Source organism: Labrus mixtus, chromosome 1 (assembly GCF_963584025.1).
Source record: "Labrus mixtus chromosome 1, fLabMix1.1, whole genome shotgun sequence".
NCBI lineage: Eukaryota > Metazoa > Chordata > Actinopteri > Labriformes > Labridae > Labrus > Labrus mixtus.
Window position 1 is genome coordinate 10,435,517 of NC_083612.1, and position 20,897 is coordinate 10,456,413.

Below are 20,897 nucleotides of genomic sequence, written 5' to 3' on the forward strand. Positions count from 1 at the left end.
GACTCTCTATTTTGGGACACATGTGCAACAATGCCATCGAGGTCAACTGAGAGGGAGAGGGGAACCAGTTAGAGAATGAGGAGGAGGAGGAGGAGGAGGAGGGGTTGAGAGGGGGGAGGAGGACGTCTGCCAGCGGGAGAGAAGAAACTGAACTTGACTCTATTGGCTATAACCCGAAGACTGATCTCCCAAAGGAGACTTGTCTTCTTCGACTGCATGAGTCGCTGTTTCAGTGAGAGCCAGGAGGGCTGCCGAGGATCCTAGAAAGTATATGCATGTGTATCTATGTGTGAGCAGATTACAGAAGTTCACTGTGAGTGAGAGGAGAGGCTGGATCAGTAACTCCTCGGTAACAATATGCTTTGCTTTGTACTTGACTTCCACCAGGTTTGCATTTCAGATCTTCAAAGTGAGGACGTTTATTTTTCCAATTCATAACCCGATAATAATTTTCAAATAGAGCCCGCATTCAGGATGAACTTTGATTCAACTTTTGGTGAGTTCGGGGTCAAATGTCTAAAGTAAATGTTGGATCTTTTTTTTTTTTTTGAATATTTGACATGTGCTTGCGTATGAATAATTGACAGCTTACAGCAGTCCGACTCGTCCGACCAGTCGCCGCAGTCGTCGTCTCCGTCACAGTGGTAGATGTCCAGGATGCAGCGGCCGTATGCACACTGGAACTCCTCCACACTGCAGGTGGCTGCCATCACATCTGAGGCTGCACAGACACACACACACACACACACACCCACAGACAAACATGAATACGTGTTAAAACAGATGCTGGAAAAGATGGCACAGCTGTCTAAGGTTCTGTGAAGCTTCAATGTTTCTCGGTTGAGCCTGTCAGAAATGACACTCTGAATGAAGAAGATCAGCTGTCCGTGGAGACAGTGGACATGCTTACACACTGAGGCATTAACCCATTACTGTGTCTAAGATCACATGCAGCTGCTCGGTAACAAGGTGTGGCTCCTTCTTGAAGATGTAAGGGTCATGATGCTGCAGGATAAAGAGAACAGACCTTAAAGAGGACATATTATCCCCCTTTCCCACCTTTTCAAACAGTCCCCCTGTGGTCTAAATGAAACATCTGTGCTGTGCTTTGGTCAAAATATAACATGAATCAAGCACCAGAGGAGGTTTGTGACCCTGAATAAACCAGCCCTCTCAGAACGCTCCGTTTTGGTGTGTGTGTCTCTTTAAATGCAATGGCGGACCTGGGCAAAGTTTTGTTCAAGGCTGGGGGTGGAGTCCATGGGTGGAGATACCAGGGGAGGGGAGGGTTTTTTTTTTTTTTTACAAGAATCCCACTGTGATGTCACAAGGAGAGCAAATTTGAAACAGAGCATTTTTCTCTGTGTTGTAAGACTTATGCAGACCTCAAACAAAGGACTGGATGGGTTTATTTCACATTTTGTGGGTCAGTAGACACTCAGGTTACCCAAATATATGTTGAAAAACAATGAAAAAAGGGGATTTTTCATAATATGTCCCCTTTAATGTGAGGGAGCCATTAGTCCCCTTTGAATTGAATAACTAACATACTGTTCAGAGTTCTGCATGTATGTATTTAGAATAATGTATTTTGATTTTTAAAGGTTAATTTAACTTGAGATTGTGAGGAATATGTGAACAAACAGAAGCTATGAGAGACGCCTCAATTATCCAGTTTTTAATCTTTGGGATACGCTTGCTCTTTTTTATTACATTTTCTTGGGGCCTTGTTGCCATTATTAGACAAGACAGCTGAAGAGAGACAGGACATGTTGAGAGCAGAGAGTGGGGGATGACGTGCAGCAAAGGGCCGAGGGCAGATTGAAACCTACACTAGCTGCGACGAGGACTATAGCTTCCGTAAATAATCAACATAACCGCTAGGTCATCGGCGCCCCCCCACACTTGCTCCAAACCAAGTTAAGAAAATCGACTCGATCTAACTTACGACAGTTCTCCTCGTCCGATCCATCCTTGCAGTCCGTGTCTCCGTCACAGTACCAGTGCTCGGCGATACAGCTGCCGTCCGTGCAGCGGAACTCCTTGTCGGAACATTTACGCATGTCTGAGATAGATTCAAAGGAACAAAATGAAAAGTCATATTTATGCACATTCTGTGTGACTGAATGTGCACCTTCATGCTGGTGTTCATGCATGTATCTAGTATACCCACCACATTGTTCATCGCTGTTGTCCCCACAGTCATTGTCACCGTCACAGTGCCACAGGCTGCGGATACAGTAACCATTTTGGCAGTGGAACTCATCCTCCTCACATTCTCTGGGAGCTGCAGAAACAAAAAAAGAAAAAAAAATGACAGATAGATGTTAGCGAGTACAAATAAATGAGGGTGCAAAGAGAGCAAAGACAACAAACTTTACAAGACTGGGATAAGACGCAGCCATTCCTGAGCTGTGCTGACACGACATCCACAGCTGCACTGACACGAGGGGAAACGGTGACCTTTCATGTCAGGCTCAGAGCAAAGAGCTGAGGAGAAAAAAAGTGATTTTTCTCTCTCTCCGTAAACAAGCCGAAACTCTCCCGAGGGTGAAGGTTTAAAGCTCAAAGACTCACACACTGAATATCCTGTGGTTCAATCTCAAAACAAAAATCATCTGACCGACAGCTACTGCTGCACGGTGAGGAGGACGGTTCAAGGAAATCATTGAGTGTGTGTGTATGTGTGTTTGTGTGTGTGTACAGCTGTCACAGTCACTGATCAGAGGGAAAACATGTGGTATAAAAATACCTTCTTTCATACAGCACTTTCTAAGCCATGTAACAAATGTTTTCCAAAGACAAATCAAACTAAAAAACCATAATTGGCGACTGTAGAAATGATGGTGATTGGTCCTTCAGGAAACAAAGGCTGTGGTGAGTTGAAATTAACGTTGGTCACAACGCATGACAGAAAAGTGACAAGCCAAGCTTCCAATGTGGAAAAAAAGGAAAAGAAATCCCTACAAATACCAAACCACAACTTCAGTATAATCCTTGTTTCCAGAGTCTCGCTGTACGCTTGGCGTGTTCTGAATACTCGGCTCAACCAGACAGGGTGCTGAAGACATGACAGCCATTCAAAATCTTCAGCAGGTGTTTGTAGTTCAACCATAAAGTTCTGCAAACTGAGACTGAAGTGGTTGGTCAGCAGTTTCTGAAACTCTTCTTCCAGGTTAGTTTACTCCATCCCACAGCCGGCTGTAGAGAGAAGCTATTAACTCACAGAAACTCGATAATGAAGCACTCTGCCGTGTCCAAAAACATGTAAATATAACCCACTTATAATTACTCGCCGTTTGTCATTTTGCATCACTCAGATAACGTTTCAGTTCAGGTGAAGCCTGTGCAAAGATACACATTACATAAGTGAGCCGTGTGCACATGTTACGCGTTTAATAATGCTAAATATCTTTGTAAAAATCTTCTTTTTGTACATTCGCTGCTGAAGGATTTCTGTTTTGTGTTAGTCATGATTCTGCATTGTCTTTCTAACAGTAATATGAGTCCCTAGTCTGTCTACAAACCGCCCAATTAGCATAAAGGTCCATCCCCTCAGTCTTTTGCCTGCTCCACTTTTCAGAAAATGTGTGCTCAAACAGGCCGTTTGGAGATTTTCCCTTCATGACATCACAAAGGGCAGTAACCCCTCCCCCCAGGTGGGTGACTCTCCCACAGCTAGGTGTTTGTTCTGCCCTCTGAGTCTGCCTTCTCACCGTAAACAAAATGACACGGAGCGAGAAAGCCCGAGCCACCCAAGCCCTTCCAGAGAGGGGGCATGGTCAAACACAGCTCATTTACATTTAAAGTTACAGACACAGAAACAGCCTGTTCTTAGTGGGGCTGAAATAGAGGGGTTTATAGACATGATCAAATACAGGATCAGAGTGGATTTAGAACAAGAAACATTTCTTGGGGAGCTCTGAGACTTATTATTACTTATTACCCGTTATTATTAACGGGTTGAAAGGAGAATACATTTGACCTTTAAAACCTGTGACAATAAAATAATACATGAACCACTCACTAAGTATGTACATGCTTTAACATTAAAAGTGTACAGGTCCAAGCTCTCCTGCTCAGGTCGTTTTCTTAACAAATCTCCTGTCCCATTCATGTAAACTAGTTTGGATTCAGGACAGTTTTAATCCACTAAAAACCTCAACGTCATCATCACCAGCCTGTTTCATTGTCTGTCTTAAATAAACTGGCTGCTGTTCATGAGAAAATGTTGTTTCTAGAGACAGCTAATCTTGACACTTCAGATAAAAGACACATTTGTCATTCATAGCAGCAGCCCTGAGGACAAAGACACACACAAGTCATTCCCTCCAGTGGACTTTCTGCTCGCTGACATTGACTTGATTTCACTTTCAAACCCTTTCATTTATCCAAACAACTCCTCCACCTTGCTTCTTTAATCACACCTCCATTGACAAAACTCTGAATGGATTTTCAGAAACACAGTGCCCCTTCTACTGTTACCAACCACAAATCAATGGCAGAGCTCAGCCGCGCTCGCCTGGGGCCCGAGTACACGGGTCTGTCAAGGAGAACCAATGATGGATGGCCCCTGGCAGGAGGTGATCTATAATTTATCACTGCAGTGTGTGAGTGTTAGACGGCTGAGACAAACAGAGAGAGAGAGAGAGAGATAAGGAGAGACAGAAACAGAGAGACGCTCACAGACGAAGAAGAAGATGAAGCTTCTCTTCATCTCAGAGATATTTTTCATCTTTTTTTTCTCAGGTGTGTTGCAGCATCACAGAGCTCTGGAGGAAAACTCCACTTCTAAGATGAGTGATGTTACAGTATACGAGGCCCTACAGCCTGTGTGAGTATGTGTCTATTACTCATAGACTGTATGAGAAGAGAACGTAGCTTTCAAGTGTAACTAAGGCCTTAAACTTGCATTATTTCTAACGGCCAGAAGGGGGCGACTCATCTGATTCTATAAAAACGTCAAAAAATATTGAAAAATATCCACAAATTGTCTAGAACTCGATGAGAAAATGACCCGAAGACCCTGAGTGCACATTCTCCTAACAAGTTCCTGGTCTCAATCCCTAAATGTAAGTCTTCTCTAACACAGCAGGATGTTCATTTTGTAATTGTTTCAAGTTGATGATGAAGCAGGTAAACTTTGAGGTTTGGCCAACTGCGGTTGAGAAGTTGCTACTTGGCGCCTTTGTTTCGCATTTGGTTGTACTAAAAGACAATCGGAGGAGGCAGCTGCTAATTTGTTCATGAAATACTGATGCACCTTGGCAACTAAGCAACTGCTAGCATCAGATCGTAATCTAATTAGATGATAATCTAATGCTTATCTAGAATTAGATCATAATCTAGTGCTAAGCATTGGGTAAACTCGCCTCCCTTCTGCTCCACACTCTTCTGGTAACATCTGGCGGAAAAAAAACTTGGATTGGGGACGGCAAAACACCAAACTTCCTGCTTTAAAACGTAGCCAATAAACAAATGAGGGGAAAGTTTAATCCCTGAGTTTAATTCTTAAGATGTTTACACATATGCACGCCTGAAAATTTCAGTCAGACTTCCCCTGAAATCCCTGAAGTTTGGAGCAAGAGACTCCTCAGCGGTCCTCAGGAGGCATAGCCTGCTGTAAAAAGAACCATGAAGAAGTGGTGGACGAAGCTACAGAGTCTTCTTTTACGATGCTATAATGAGAATGGTTGGCTTTATATTAGTTCGACCTGTAGTTTGAAACACTTACAAGATAAACAAAAGAACAAACAGCAAGACTGCAACACTGCCGACATTTTTCTTTCAAGCTTGACCATGAAAGCTCTTCTCTGAATCGGCGGTGAGGTAAACTAGCTTACAAATAATAAATTGGTGCGTCACTACAGGTCTACTGACATCAGTCGGGCCAAAAATATTTGTCTGTCGAGCCGATGTTGAACCCATATATAGGTGCATCCCAACTTATTAGATACATGATGCCAAGCTGCATCCACACTTTACACATTATTGTTAATAAATGGAGTCAATTTCAGTAAAACAAGCTTATAATAACTGAAATGTAATGTAATTGTTCTTCTCTTTTCTGTTGCTGAATTCAACTGCGGTTAAGAGCAAATGTGTGGTTTCAGTAGAACGAGGCCTCTGACCCTTTAGGACAGCAACCGAAATTTAGTTTCCTCCAGCAGGTCGATGAATCACCCCCACTGACCTCCCCTCACCCAGAATGCCCCTCCCTTCCCCCGAAACAAAAATTAAAAACACAAAAGCCCTGCAGTGGGTCCAAATGAAAATGTAATTTTACCCGTGTTATTGACAAATGCACTCATTTTATCTATTATTCAACTTGTAAGAAATAATTGATTTTCACCCAGGCTCCGTCTCCCCCATGCCCCCTTCTCCGTTACCATCAACGAGGTAAACAGAAGGAGGTCGGAGGTCAACAAGCCCTGAAGATGCTCATCATTCACACAGCAGTCAAACGTCAAAGGGCAAAGGGCGCTTAAAGTCATTACAAGGCTGCCTGCATTTATGTGTGTGCTGAGAAGGTGTTTTTTTTTTGTTTTTTTTACTTGAAGAATCTACGATGTTCAGATACACACACACACCCACAGCGAGACACACCTCAGTCTGCGCTTGTCTCAAAATCTTGACAACTACTTCGGTTCCAGCCGAGCGTGGAGGATTGTCTCCCCATCTCTAAATAATAAAAATCTGAACGACAGCATCGCGGGGAGAGACTAAATATATTGGGAGGTGAAAAACAGAGCGGGGGTGAAGAAACAAAGAGAGAGAAAGAAGCATGAAATAATAAGCAGTTTAGGGAACAGGGGAGGAGGAGAAATTTACTGGGCATGAAGATGAAAAATTCATAGGCGGCTGCAGCAGACAAGACCCCCCGTCAGGAAGTGAGTCGATGTCTGGCTGCCGATACAGTATGTGGGTCATCAGATGAGGAGGAGACGCCGCTGGATGACGGACGGAAAAGAAAAAACACTCAGGAGAGAAGGAACGCAAACACTCCCTTTTAATTCAGATGTTACTATTAATACGAAACCAATGTCGAGAATCGGAGTATTAACTTTCTATTTTTTTTAAAGCACATCAACACAGCTACTTGCGTTCAACAATACTTAAATATCTCCACAAGAACTCAGTGGATTCATATCAAGTCTGGTGGAAACATTACCTGTCACCAGATAATAGTGTAAAGTCCATATGCATTAACCTGTGGAATCATTTTCACCATTAATCAAGCCTTGTCACAAAATGTTGAAAATTTACAACTTTTTACAACTGACTGAAGTTTAAAAACCAGCTTCTTGATTTATTCAGTCTGAAATCCACAAACTCTAGAATTTAATGTAATGAGTCACAAAGAAAAGAAGACGTTTCCTTATATTTAATCAGCCAGGACCAGCTTTAAAAAGCACTCACAGGATCAATCGAGTCATTGCCTTAATAACAGCTATTCATATTCTGCAGATCACTCATTCAATAATAGAGGAATTAAAGCTGCTGGACTTGACTGAAAAATCTATCTAAATCCAGAGCGTCACGAAACTAGCGTCACCAAATCTAAAGGAAAGAACAAGAATAACTCCTGTCAGACGTCACGTAACACCTCAAAGTCCCACCTCATCGCTCTCTGCTGCACCTCAGGGCAGGAAGTCATACCAGCTCGAAAATAAACTTCAAACGATCCAACAGCTATCAAATCAACGATTCAGAACAACTAAACAGATAATAACAGATGTAATAATAGATGTGAGAATGTTGCTGATTATTTTTGATTGACAGTCCTTTAAGAGAAAACAGACCCTGTATTGATCTTTAGACAAAATGTCCATGGAGCGACTGTCTGACGCTCTCCACCATGTGTGCTGTCTCCATCGGGAGCAGGTCACACCCTGAAACTATTCCTGTCGCGCACACACAGTGTTCAGTGTGATTAAAGTCACTGATCTGACAGCAACAATGCGATGGACCGACAGACCTTTGGTGCACCTCTGAGCACCGTCACACTTCTCTCACAGAACCTTCAGAGTAAACACAGGGATTGAAAGTTGATGAATTGTTCTCACCATCCACTGTAACTCCAACCTGACTCGTGGAATAACACACAGCTTTGCAGTTCTTCACTTGTTAGAACCTTCTCACTTACATGGTGGATTCTTAAACCTCACAACGCCAATCCTGAATTTGAATCGATCTAATTTGAGCCAGAACTAATCGGATCCTAAGCTCTGGTATTATGCAAAGTACACTTTACCATATTTTTCGATGTGGTCCTAGCCCGTCAAACCCCAAAAAGTCCATCCTCTCCGTCTTCTGCCTGCTCCACTTTTCAGAAAATGTGTGCTCATCCGGCCGTTTGGAGATTTTCCCTTTGTGACATCACAAAGGGCAGTAACCCCCCCCCCCCCCCCTCCAGGTGGGTGACAATCCCTCAGCCAGGTGTTTGTTCTGCCCTCTGAGTCTGCCTTCACTGTACAATCATTTCAGAACTCACAGAAGAAGTCATACTCTCTTATTGGACATGAAGTTTTCCTCGGAAAAGTGCACGTGTGAAAAGAGCTTTAGATAATGGATTCAATTTTTCTTTCTTTTCTGTCCGACATCCCAGCAATGTGTCTCAGGACCCCGCTGTGTTGACACCCATAGCTCACTAGAAAAATGACAGCACACACACATCAACACATTCCCAGTAGTACGCAATTGGTTGATGCAGAAAAACACCATCAGGAATAGACTCTCACTCTTACTTCTCCCTGTGCAGAACACATTCTGCTGAGGGGTACTTTCAGTTGACCTGAACACACATATGCACACTCACACACATACACAAATCAAAAGAAGAGCAGGATAAACTGAGGTCAGAGGTCAGAGAATGTCTTGTGTGCTGACCGTGGGAGTGCTGACCCCTCCTCAATGTGAGTGTGTGTGCATGTTTTTGAGTGTGACAGCAAGTCTACTCCTTCAGACTGAAAAACAAACACCTCAGTGCACATGGCCGCCTCAAACATCTGTCCACTTTAATAACTCCCCCCCTCCCCCCCTCCCCCGAGCCTGACAGAGCGGGTCCACACTGTGCGTCTGTGCGAGGCGATGCGTATCGATGCGACTGCCACCGTTTGTTTGTGTGTTTGTCTTGACGAGAGAGCGCGAGAGAAGTGTACTCACGACAGTCCTGTTCGTCCGAGTCGTCCTCGCAGTCGTTGTCTCCGTCACACACCCAGGAGCGGCGGATGCATTTGCCGTTGTCGCAGTGGAAGTCCAGCGGAGAGCAGGTGGGAAGCACTGCAAATGAAACAAGACAGGACAACGAATCTGTCAGCGAAAAAAACAAACAAACACAGAAACAAAAGACAGACAAACTGTGTCGCCAAAGGAGGGAGAGATGTCATGTGTGCCAAGCCTGTGAGATGTTGAAAAGATCTGATAGAACATTTGAACCTGACACAAAGGTTGGATCTTATCAGAGCTCGAGAAATGTAAACCCTGTGGAATACCAGATCACCAAACATGATTATTTATCCATGTTTAAAATAAGAAAGTACTCCTAAAGACTGAACAACATGCTGTTAAATATCTGTGTTCTTCCACCTTTGAAATGTGAATGGTTGCCTGTTTGATTGTTGTCTGTCAGAGTAAAAATCTTCTTTTTATCAATTCTTCATTCGACTCGAGTTCAAACCTGTCAACTCGACCTGAGAAGTATTCAATGTTGTTCTTTGCTTTGTAAAGACATTAATCGTTAAATTCAAACTTTTCTGCCAAACATTAATAAATACAATCTCTACCTGTTGACCCCATAGAGGTAATTAAAATGAAGTATACTGTCGATCCAACACAGACATGTACAGGCTCTACAGTCAACACTTCCTTGTGGCCGCTGGCAGCAGCAGAGGTCAGAGTTTGAAGGACAGAGTTTAGTTTTTTTTTTCTCTGTTTGGTGTCAGCTGATCCCGGCCCGGGAGCATGATCCGGACCTGCATGTCCTCGTCTCGCCCACCTTCTCTACCCTGACACCGAGGGAGCAGCACCGAGCCCGGCTCAGCGCATTCCTCCTTAACTTCATATCCGCTTTAAGTGCAGCTACTTGCTATCTAAGCAGAGCCCGAATGACTGGCCCTTTGTCATCGGCAGACAGAGCTAATTTAATTACAGGCCCGAGAGGGACTGAGAGGAGGAGGAGGAGGAGGAGGAGGAGGAGGAGGAGGAGGAGGAGGGGGCAGCAGCAGCAGCTCCTTATAGTGGACTCTAACTGGCCTGTCAATAGCAGATATGAAATATTGAGCGAGCATCGCAGACTTTATGAAAAATGGATGACGTCACGCTGCGAGTTAACCAGCGAGGCAGACAGGCGGGCGAGTCGGGGCTCAGTGAGTGAATTAAGTAAGAGTGTGTGTTTGGGTGTGGCTCTGGTCTCCTGGGGAAGTAAAGCCCCACTGACCCACATACCCCTGCTTGGATGCTACATTATTCAGAGAGAAACACAAAGAAAGAGGGAAACAAGAAGAACCCTCTCACTTCCAACACGTCCCTCTATGTCTCCCCTTTATTCTCCTCTTCACCTTCTGATGAACCCTCTTTTTGGCTACTTTACACGACCACACTGGTGGCTCGGCTGTATTAGCATAGTGCATTTCTGCAAAAAGTGTTCTGTATGTATCCATTTATTTGCCTTTCTTCCAGGAAGCCATTGCCCTCTGTTCTTGATCAAAGTCGATGTTTGACTGCAACATTAAATCAGGAAGGAGCTAGAAGAGTTGTGGAGGATGCATCTTTGTTAAAAAGCCTGATCATGACATCTCCTCTCAGTTCTCCCTCCTCGCTGTCAATGTAGAGATCTAAGTCTAAGTGAAACAAGGCTGGAGTTCAACATTAGCCAGTGCTGCTGCGTGAAGCTGTCAGCAGAGTCTTCACACCGTCTGAAATATTTTCACAGTGTCAAACTGAAAACAGTTTGAAGAATCTCTGACCGGGCGTCAGCAGATTTAACGGCCTCGACCGACAAAAAATGCTGCTTCTCAACACTTCAATAAATAATTCAGCTTATCTGAAGAGAAAGTGAGCCCAGTGTTAACATGCACACACTCGCGCATACAAATACACACACGCAGACATAAGCAAACCGTCGCAGGCTGCGCAGGCTAAATAAACACACACTCGTCAGCAGTGCAGAATTGTTTAGGCATACAAATTGGGAGAGAGGCTAAATGTATGCAAATAACTACTCTCTCTCTACCTCTCTCTCTCTCTCTCTCTAACCCATACTCACACACACACACACAGTGATGCAGTATGTGGGGCCTGTATTCTGGTATCAGGTGGATCAGCAGGGAGCATGCTGGGTAGGTTGATGAGGTCTCCGGGCGCTTTGATCCCTCTTATCACACTGATTCTGCTCAGCTCAGCGCTGCTCTTCTCACTACCACTGCATTCCTCTGAGGCTCACACATACACACACACACACAAAAACACAAACACACACATACACATTCATGAACACAAGAGCCTCCCTAACCTTAACTTTGTTCACTGCTCGTGTGTCGCATTCAAGGAAATCGCTCTGTAAGATGTCTTTTTTCCTTCTCACCTACTGTCCGTCACCTGCCTCCATCCTACATCTCCCATCATGCTTTTCAGCATCAAAAGAAACCGAGGGGTCTGCGAGCTCGCCACGTTTAGGCTGACAACAATTTTAATGATGTCTATATTTGAACTCAAGAGCGCTGACTGAAGTATGCCACAGCAAAACCACATCAAAGCTGATGGTGTTACATTACACAAGCTGCTTGCGTCAGATGCATAACACATTGCATTCTGGTCCATTTCCTGCTCCGCTGGCGTTCCATTAATTATGTCATATTGTCCCATCTTCTGGATCATATTCAGACATCAGCCGCAGTTGATACACATGCCTTTTATTTTTATTATGTTATGGAAATTGGCATTAAAAGCTTCTAAAGTGCTCACAATCTGATTAGACTCAAAAAATCAAGATGTTTCCTTTCTGGTGAATCATTAACACAAACTTTTCATTTCATCTCTAGTAGACGCAAATAGACGTTAAATCTGTGAGTTTCCCTTTTGGCAGAGGGGTCTCATTATGTCAAACATGGAGAGAGTAGAGTCGGGGGTTATCTGGAGGTGAAATGGCGAGTTTGTGATAAACGAGAAGTCCCTCGTTAAAGCTCCTTGGATGAAACATTATTTCTAGAGTTGCAGACTCTTCTGACCTGCTGTGAGATTTCTCCAGCAGGTCCACCTCCAATATTCTGATGGATCATCTGAGATAAGGCTGGATTACAAACACTAGACAGACCCAGTTCTTTGACAGAGGTGTTGTGTTCGGTCTTTAAGCACCACAAACTCCAGTCCACTGCCTTACGTTTTAGGTGCTGAAGGTTTATGAAGAATATCTGTGTTGTAATCTGGGTGAGGAAGCCTTTTTAGGGCTTTATCGTTTATTTTAAAACGATAAACCATTTGATTTATTTTTAAAGGGAAGGATACTTAAATGGATTTTCACGGATTTCTGCAAGGACAAACTCAAACATTGATACAAAATCATCTCTTTTAAGACTTTTCTCTACTCAGTCCTCAGTGCATAAAGTCTTCTTTCATCAAGGACCATGAAGGAGGAAGATAAAGTGAAAGAAAACAAGCATGCACTGTTGATCTGGTGCCAACATGACCTGACAAAATCATCTGACATCAAGGAAACAGGCTAGCAAGCTAACAATGCGGCATTCAGTATGTCTTCCTTCTTAGATTTGATTCCGGTCCTGAATGTTCAGAGAAGGGAGACTGTTTAAAGGCACCCCTACACAGTTTGCCGGATATGAGACCAGGTATTCAAACCAACAGGTGTTGCAGCGATGGAAGCGGGCAAGAGAACTGGTTCAGATATACCCGGATTAAAAAGCCTCTTCATGTTTCTAATAAGCTCCACGAGCAGAAACGTGGTCAAACCAGGATCAATATTGGAGCGAGGTTAGAACGCAGAGAGGTTTCAAGACTGATGCAGAGCTGGCTAAACACTGAAGCTTCAGTGTCCATGACATGGCTACCATAAACATGTGCATCAACTCTGGGGAGGAGAGGGCGGGGGGGGGGGACTGTGACTGTGTGACTGTATGATATTATCACAGATTACAACCTTTAAATAACAAGCCTTGTTGGTTTTTAATTTCTATTGATTGTAACATACAACAAGAACGTATAACAAGAGTATATACGTCCTACCAGCCTCGGCATGTGTTCAACGTCTTTAAGAAGATGTATGTGTGTGTGTGTGTCTTTAAGTGGCCTTGAGCAGCTGAGTTAATGGCCTCTCCTTATACAGAGCAGCTGAATCAAGTGTCTCTAATGGGACCAATATATCTGCCTAAACGAAACTCATCACACCGGCCCAGCGGATGGGAGGATGGACACATGAGAGTGAGATGGAGAGAAAAAAAAAAAGAGAGAGAGAGAGGTGGTCACTGTGTTTGACTGAAAAACAGATGTGGACTCCAGAGAGAGAGGAGTCTTCAAGTGTAATGAAAAGATGTCCAGGGAGCTTTATATTTCAGTCCACAACTGGTGGGTTCACCTTCAGATTGCTGTCCTCTCCACGGGAAACAATTCAAAACTGTGGTTCATCTGTAGTGTGTTTAACTAGCCTATGAGCCAATCCCTATTTTAAAACGTACAATGCTGGTTGCCCATACTAAACGTGGACAAAGTTTTAAATCATGAAGTTAACGTATGTTGGAGTAATCCCAGGATCAGTCTGAGGAGGGCGCTAAACGTCTTGTTCTGCAAATCAGGCAAAAGTTCACCGATAATAAACCAAGAATTTCACGCGACGGCTTCAAGCCTCTGTGTAAGCCGTTGGTAGCCCTGCAGACTTTGGCCACCCAGAAGGCTTCCATAGATCTGACCAATCAGAAGAAGGGGGCACGGGGGGCTTAAAGAGACAGCAGCTGGAACTATGCTGATGATGAAGCAGAGGGAGTAACTTGGACATGTGGCTGCAGGAGCTGGGGATTGAACCCCCGACCTTCCGGTTGAGTGAGGACAGACTCTACCAACTGAGCCACAGCGGCCACAATTTGTCTTGGACACCAAGTGCTGCATATTAAATTAAGCTGCATCTACAGTGGTGGTAATTATACAAATGATTAAAACAAACAATAAAAGCATGTGTCCAGTAACAACACACTTCCAAAAGAAGATCTGGTCATAACAGCATTGATGTAACTGAATAACTTTCCATGTGCATCACTGACACAGAGTCTGATCATAACATGGTGAAAAAACACTGTGCAGGATATTTTAATAATTTAAAAAGGGCTTAAAATATATATACTTCAGCTTTGAGAAGCATCTACAGCCTGTCCTTCCCAAACATCATTCTCCTCCATCTAATCCCCTCTGCCCCCTCTCATCCATATCAGCCGCTCCTCCTCTACTCACTCTTTATTTTTCTCGCATAGCCGGTCCCGACAGAGGCTACTTATCTGATTCTAGGCAGCTCTGGTCGGTAGCCAGCGCATATTTTAGCCCGTCGGAGCGGAGTGGTAATGCCAGCAGAGTTTTTCTTGGCAGCGTGTTCAGCGGCGGCGGGGCCTGTATGATGGGCTCCCTCCGTCCTCCTCCACCTCTGCAGTAAACAGACCTCCCCGCCTCTCACCGACCTCAACGCCGCTCTGCATTCAGAGACCCAAATCGAAAAAAAAAACTCTGTGCAGAATTCTGTTAATGTAATAGGAGCTTTTCAGAGGCGGACATCAAGCCAAATTAAATAGCATTAATTCAAAAGGACTCATGTGTAAGAAGTGTTTTATGGTGTGCTCGGTCAAAGCGGTGCCAATGTAATCTTCTTTTATTCATTTCTCAATTTGATCAAATAACTTTGAGCACTTTCAATTATATCCGACAAATAAATAACCACTTCCCTCTTCAATTAAGAGAGCTTTAAGCATCAAGCTTCATGAAAACATGCTCTTAAGTTCAGTTCAAATGCGCTGAGTGAAATGTAACAGTTGCAATGACACCATCGTCTCGAGACATTTTACCGTCCTTCAAGGCAGATTAATGCAGAAACATTTGCTTGTTGCTATGACAAATCTCTGCCGGGCGTTTGACACTCGCACACTCGGATCCTGTCACCCAGAGAACCCACACGTTCTCCCCTGAAGAGGCTTAATGACAGGAAATACTCTAATGCAGTCTAATGATGACGTTTAGAGACTTTCATGATTATCTGTTACTGGCTGGATGTAGTAATCATTCCTCTAATGTTACCTAATGTGCCTCGTTCTTTTGGACACCCACACGCAGAAGGTCGTGTTCCACACTTCACTCGGCTGTTTTTGCTCAGGCTGCTCGAGGAGTTTACTGGACAGGGATGATTGGTTGTAAATGTTAAAAACTGGGATGAGGATAACATGCAGAAATGCAGCTTTTAAAAGACATGAAAAATATAAAAGGGAAGGGTTTGAAAAGATATAAAGAGACAACCTTGAGCCGTGATGGTCAAAAGGAGTGAGGAAAAAAATTGGAAGAAAAATACCCTTCATATCCCCACATCACTTTTCACAACCTTGTAGAAATCTGCAGTAAGGCTGAGAGTAAAAAAGTTCAGTTTCGAAGTGCTGAGTAATTCATGTGGCTTTCTCTATTGATGGTTTCATATCTTATGTCTGAAAGTGAAAATAGAGGCCTGATCAGAGATGTCTAAGAAGTGGACTCAGCTTCACGCTTTACAGCAATGGCAATGCAGAGGCATCTTAAACCATTAACAGCGTAATGGTGAGTTGCTAGGAGGGGGTGGTAAACCAGTAACAATACCGTCAGCTGTTTGACTCCTGCCACAAAACGGATTTTCGCTATACCGTCATTACCGGTTTAACACATGCAATTGGTCATGTAACACTGATGCCGTCAAGACAACCATGGTGGACCAAGATCAAAACCAGGCACGTCGGCAGGTAAATAAAAGGAGCATAACAGAGTGATGTGTGACAGACAACAGCTCGGACTCAAGACCCTTCTTTATGTTTCATTCTGACACTGAGCTGATCCACACTGACCTACACGCTCACTAACCAAACGGCACCACCTTCCCCCCGTGTCGGAGCGGGTGTCATTTACAGTGAACACGATGCACTACAGCACAACAATCAGGTAAACGTGGGTTCTCTCTTCTACAAGTTTGAGGTCTGCCAATAACTTCACATTGCTCACTTTGCAGAGTGTCTCTGTCGGCGGCTTTAACACAGGCTTTGAGCTGGGATGGATCCACTGGTTTGTATTGAGCCTTGCCCAGCATTTGCATCTCCATTATAACGTCTCGAACAACGGCTTAAATGTGTGTGTTTCAACTCATGGCTAACTCAAGTCCAGGATGACTGAAAGAAGAAGGCTGTGGCTCTGATCGTGGTCAAAGAAGCAGCTGTAAATACTATAACTCCGTACAGTAGCCACTAATTGTAGCTCCGCTAAAGCTTAGTTCATTCAACGATACATTTCCGACAAGTTCTTCAAAATAAAAAGTCTCCAGTTGCTATGCTGTTAGAATGTTATTATTATGAAACCATATCAGGAAATACCTTTTTTTAGTAGCAACTCAACACAACTCAGCAGGAGAGAAATGAAACATAAAACCACACAGATTCAGTTTCGAGCTACAACATACTGAGAACTGAACACACAGAAACTAAAGTAGAGTGTCTTTCTGTGATGTTATTCACAGACATGAGTTTGAGAATCATAGCACAGGCTTTATTTAGAGGGAGAAGGGGGTCATAGTGCTTGACCATGCATTTAAATGTATGATCCCTTTTAATCTGTAATACCTCAATATAACAAGATAACAACAGAGCACAAAAAGGGATGTACATGTTTAGGTCATATTGCCCACCTCTGGTAGCTGGTGACTTCAGTTGTTATAAAAACAAGTCAAGTCGTATGGAATCGAAAAAATAAGCGTATTTCTTACCATCTGAATAGCTTTACTGTACCTTCAAGTCTTTTTCTATAAGCAACTTTAAGACTATAGGCACTATGTCATCCCAATATTTTCACTTCAGGCTTCAAATTAACAATTTGGTTGTAGTTAAAACACTTTCATTCAAATCATGAGTCCATTAACTGGTGGGCGATTTCAAAATGGCTTTGTCCACATTTTAACTACAGTGTATGAGCCTAAATTGTAGATTGAAGATCATTATCACTTAAACCAACACTTTAAGGGGGGGTGGGGGGTGGGGGGGATTAGGGGCATTCATATCAGATTCTAGATTATCTTCCCGGCAGAGTCAAGATATCTTTTCTCTGGATCAAAGGGACAGTCCTTCAACTACCAGCAAGACAAGAAAGAAAAGGTTGTGTGTCACTGCAGGCTTGATTTCATAGAACAGAACAATGTGAAAAGAAAAGAGTGAATGCAGGTAAAAACTTGCAAACACACACACACACACACACACACATACACACACACACACACATACACACATACACACATACACACACACACACACACACATACACACACACGTGCACTTTGGCATACAAAAAAGTGATTCAACCAAAGCAAACATAGCTGCGGTCGTCTGTCTGGTTCTTTGACATTAAGTGAATGTGTTTGTCTGTTTCAGATATTTGCAAAGTCTCAACCTATACTCTCTAACTGTGAGGGAGACAATCAACAAGTCACCAAATGAGCTGAAGGCTAAATCCTTTGATTGAAAGCTGGAAAAACATCAAGCAGGTTGAATGAAAAACACCCTCAACCTGAAATCGCAGATTCATCAAGTTTTTCAATCAACACTTTCATCTGGCAGGTGATGAATAGTATTTTTTAATTTTTTAAGGCGATGTCTGTTCTATGGCTGCAACTAACAACCTCAAATCATCATTTCAATAAGTGGATTAAATATTTAACCTATGCAAATACATTTCCCAACAGTTACTAAGGGCATACCGCACCTTTTTGGAGCCTGAGGCGACGTCTGCGATCTGTTGATTTTGTCTGGCTGTCACAAAAAACTCAAAAAGAAAACACTGTGGATACATGCCTGTGAATTATAGTGATATGAAATGAAGAAAAGCGATACACAGTGCTTTACACACTCGTCTTCATATCATTACGAGAGTGATTTAATAGTCGTGGGGAGAATCTCTTCTCTTGTTGCCAGTTTTTCTAATTGTAAATCAAACCAAATTATCCATCCATTTCCCACTTGGCTCTATCTAGTTGTTGGGCACAAACCCAAAATACTCCAGCTGCATTACTTCAACAGTCAAATATTTTTGTAAAAAAATAAATAAATCTGATCTGTGGAGGTAAGGTCCAAGGATGGCCATGACAAATACACATTCATTCAAACCAGACATCCCAGTTCATCTCTTTCTCGTGTGTTAAAGGCAATTGGGGGAGGCGGTAGCTAAGTCTTGGGTTAGGAACTGGAGGGTCGTTGGTTCAATTCCCGGTGTAGACCTTGTCTGGAAATTGGACTGGTAGCTATAGAGGTGCTATAGGTGATTGCCATGAGTCTTGAGCTGACCGGCATGTTCATTGTGTTTGCAGAAAAAAGGAGAAATGCAACATTTTAAAGAACTTCTGTCTTTAAACGACTTGTTTGCAGGACATGCGGTGATATGATTACAAATCCTTCAGTGCCAATAAAAAATGTAATCTCTGAAATACGATAACGGTCAAACTTAGTAAAGGTTTACCTTCCTCATAGTTTACACACCATTAACTGGGAAATGTTGCCTGGGAAAAGCAAAGGAAAGGTCTCTTACAGTCTTCATGCCATAGGTTTGCATTGTCCGGATCAGATCCTGTGACACTGGTGCAGCTGACAGGCATTAGTATTAACCTAATAGAAACAGTCAAATGTTCTCAGTTCTAGCCTTGTTTGCTATTGTAGGTCACTTGGAGCCACTGGTGTTAAATTGGGGTTGTTTCATTGGCTGTTAAAACTCATTATAGTAAGCTTTAAAACAACTAGCGGTTATGTCAAGCGCCCCATGTACAGAGGCTTTGGCCCTCATTGCAGCAGTCGTGGGTTCAAATCCTACCTCGACCCTTTGCTGAGAGTAATCCCCAACCCTCTCCTCCCAACATCTGCTGTCTCTGTCCAATAAAAGGCAAAGAAGAGGCCAAAAAAATCCTTTTGAGTTTCAAATCATGACTCATCAGACTAACCATAGGGCTCCACTGCTTCAGGTGAGGATGCTAGGGATCGCACTCAACTCGCCGCTTGATGGGCGTATACTCACTGAAAAGTGGTCTTGCTTGCTCCGATTTTCTCCTGGACCTCTCCACCCACTCTTGATAGCCAAGATTTTCACTATAGGTTGAGCAATAGGTGACGTAGCCTCAATGAATGCACCCGATTGGATAAACGCGTGTCTAGTCGGGACAGTCCCTGGACTCATTTTCTATTCTTGTCTGGCGAGTGAAATGGAGCCCCTCTCGAAGCTCGCCACAACGATCCCAATACGCACAGCTCTACCACCTCTCCGGCTCTCCATAGGAAATGAAAAGAAAGCGCTGATATGCTATACATCGTCGGAAACCCGTGGAGCCGCACGGTAACACTGATTCCAACACTTGATTGAAAAGTGTCTCTACACAGCAGAAACCATTTTTATCCACAGAAAGCACAACACAAGGTCTCCAAGCCAAACAAGACAAGAGTTGCCTTAGCAATGCGATGATTTGCCAGGAGACACACATTCAGGAAAGAAGACTTTGTGTTGTGAACAAAGCACCGAGTAAATTCCTCTGTTTATCTTGTAGCTGTCAAAACCGGGAAGCAAACGACTGCTGCTTTAATAAGGTCAGCAAAGTCCCGCCACAGAGGAGGATAAACCACTGTGCTGCGTCTCCGCAGCCTCGTTCTTTCAACTTTATGCTGACAGCGGATAATGGTAGGGGTGAAAAATGGTGGAAGGATGAAGAGTGGGAAAAAATAACTTTCAAGATGTACACCGCCCTTTCTCCCCTCCAAGGCATGTTGTTGCAGTACTTTCACTGTATTTCTAATTTTCCGATTAAAAAAAGTATAATCTGACAATGTTTGAGAAACGCAATTGTATAGAAAGGCTTTTTAACCTTTATCCATCTCCTCTTGTAGCTCACATGCAGAGCATATTTAAAACCTGCTCAAACAAGCGTATTAAAAGGTGAAGCCAGACCCGAGAGCAGCCCGCTCTTTGTCTCTTGACTTATTCCTGTCCCTTTCTCTGCCCTCAATCAGCATCCAATCATGTCCTCCTCTGTGTGAACAAGTGTGCCCGCCTCATTTACTGAGCAGGGAGTAAATATTTAGGAAGGAGGCGGAGGAGAGCACAGAGGGAGCATTGGGCTGGAGGAGAATGGAGAAAGAGAAGAGGAGGATTATGTTAATGTGTCCAAACAAACCCGGGTCATATCCTGAGACTGACGCAGGGTAAAAGGAAAAGCAACAAGACTTCGAGAAGAAAGAGACAAACTAAACTCGACCCCATGGTGAGAAATAAATGAGAAAGTCTTGTGTCAAAAGAAAGGAGAGTTGGGTTCGCATGGTTTCCTGCAGTCAGAGGGCAGAGAGGAGAAGGATGCAGAGGCCGAGGGAGGTATGGAGGGAGGCAGAGATGAAGGGATAGAGAGAGAAATTGACACATTGAGAAGGAAGGGATGGGGTCCTAATCTTCTGCGCTCCTGCATTTTCGGATCGGCAGAACTCCAGCAGTCAGAGCTGCTCTCTGATTGGCTAAAACTCCAAAGAGTGGAGATTAAAGCACAGAGGGGGTACTTCTTATTTTTGGTGGTTTACGTGTGTGTGTGAGAGTTTGTATGAATGACCTTGTGAGAACTAGTTGAAGTTTTTTTTAAGCCATCTTGAGTAAGGACACTGTGACCATTT

At 43.5% G+C, this 20,897-nt stretch overlaps 1 protein-coding gene across 3 annotated transcripts in view; it reads right to left on the reverse strand.

Annotated features, from left to right (window-relative positions):
* Positions 1–20,897, reverse strand: part of lrp4 (low density lipoprotein receptor-related protein 4) — a 119,031-nt gene that overhangs the window by 35,378 nt on the left and 62,756 nt on the right. For all 3 annotated transcript variants that reach the window (XM_061061543.1, XM_061061460.1, XM_061061617.1), the window contains exons 3-6: positions 9,166–9,282; positions 2,174–2,287; positions 1,949–2,065; positions 593–721 (exon numbers count right to left, since the gene is read on the reverse strand). In XM_061061543.1, the coding sequence (XP_060917526.1) occupies positions 593–721; positions 1,949–2,065; positions 2,174–2,287; positions 9,166–9,282 (477 nt within the window). The remainder of the gene's footprint in view (positions 1–592; positions 722–1,948; positions 2,066–2,173; positions 2,288–9,165; positions 9,283–20,897) is intronic.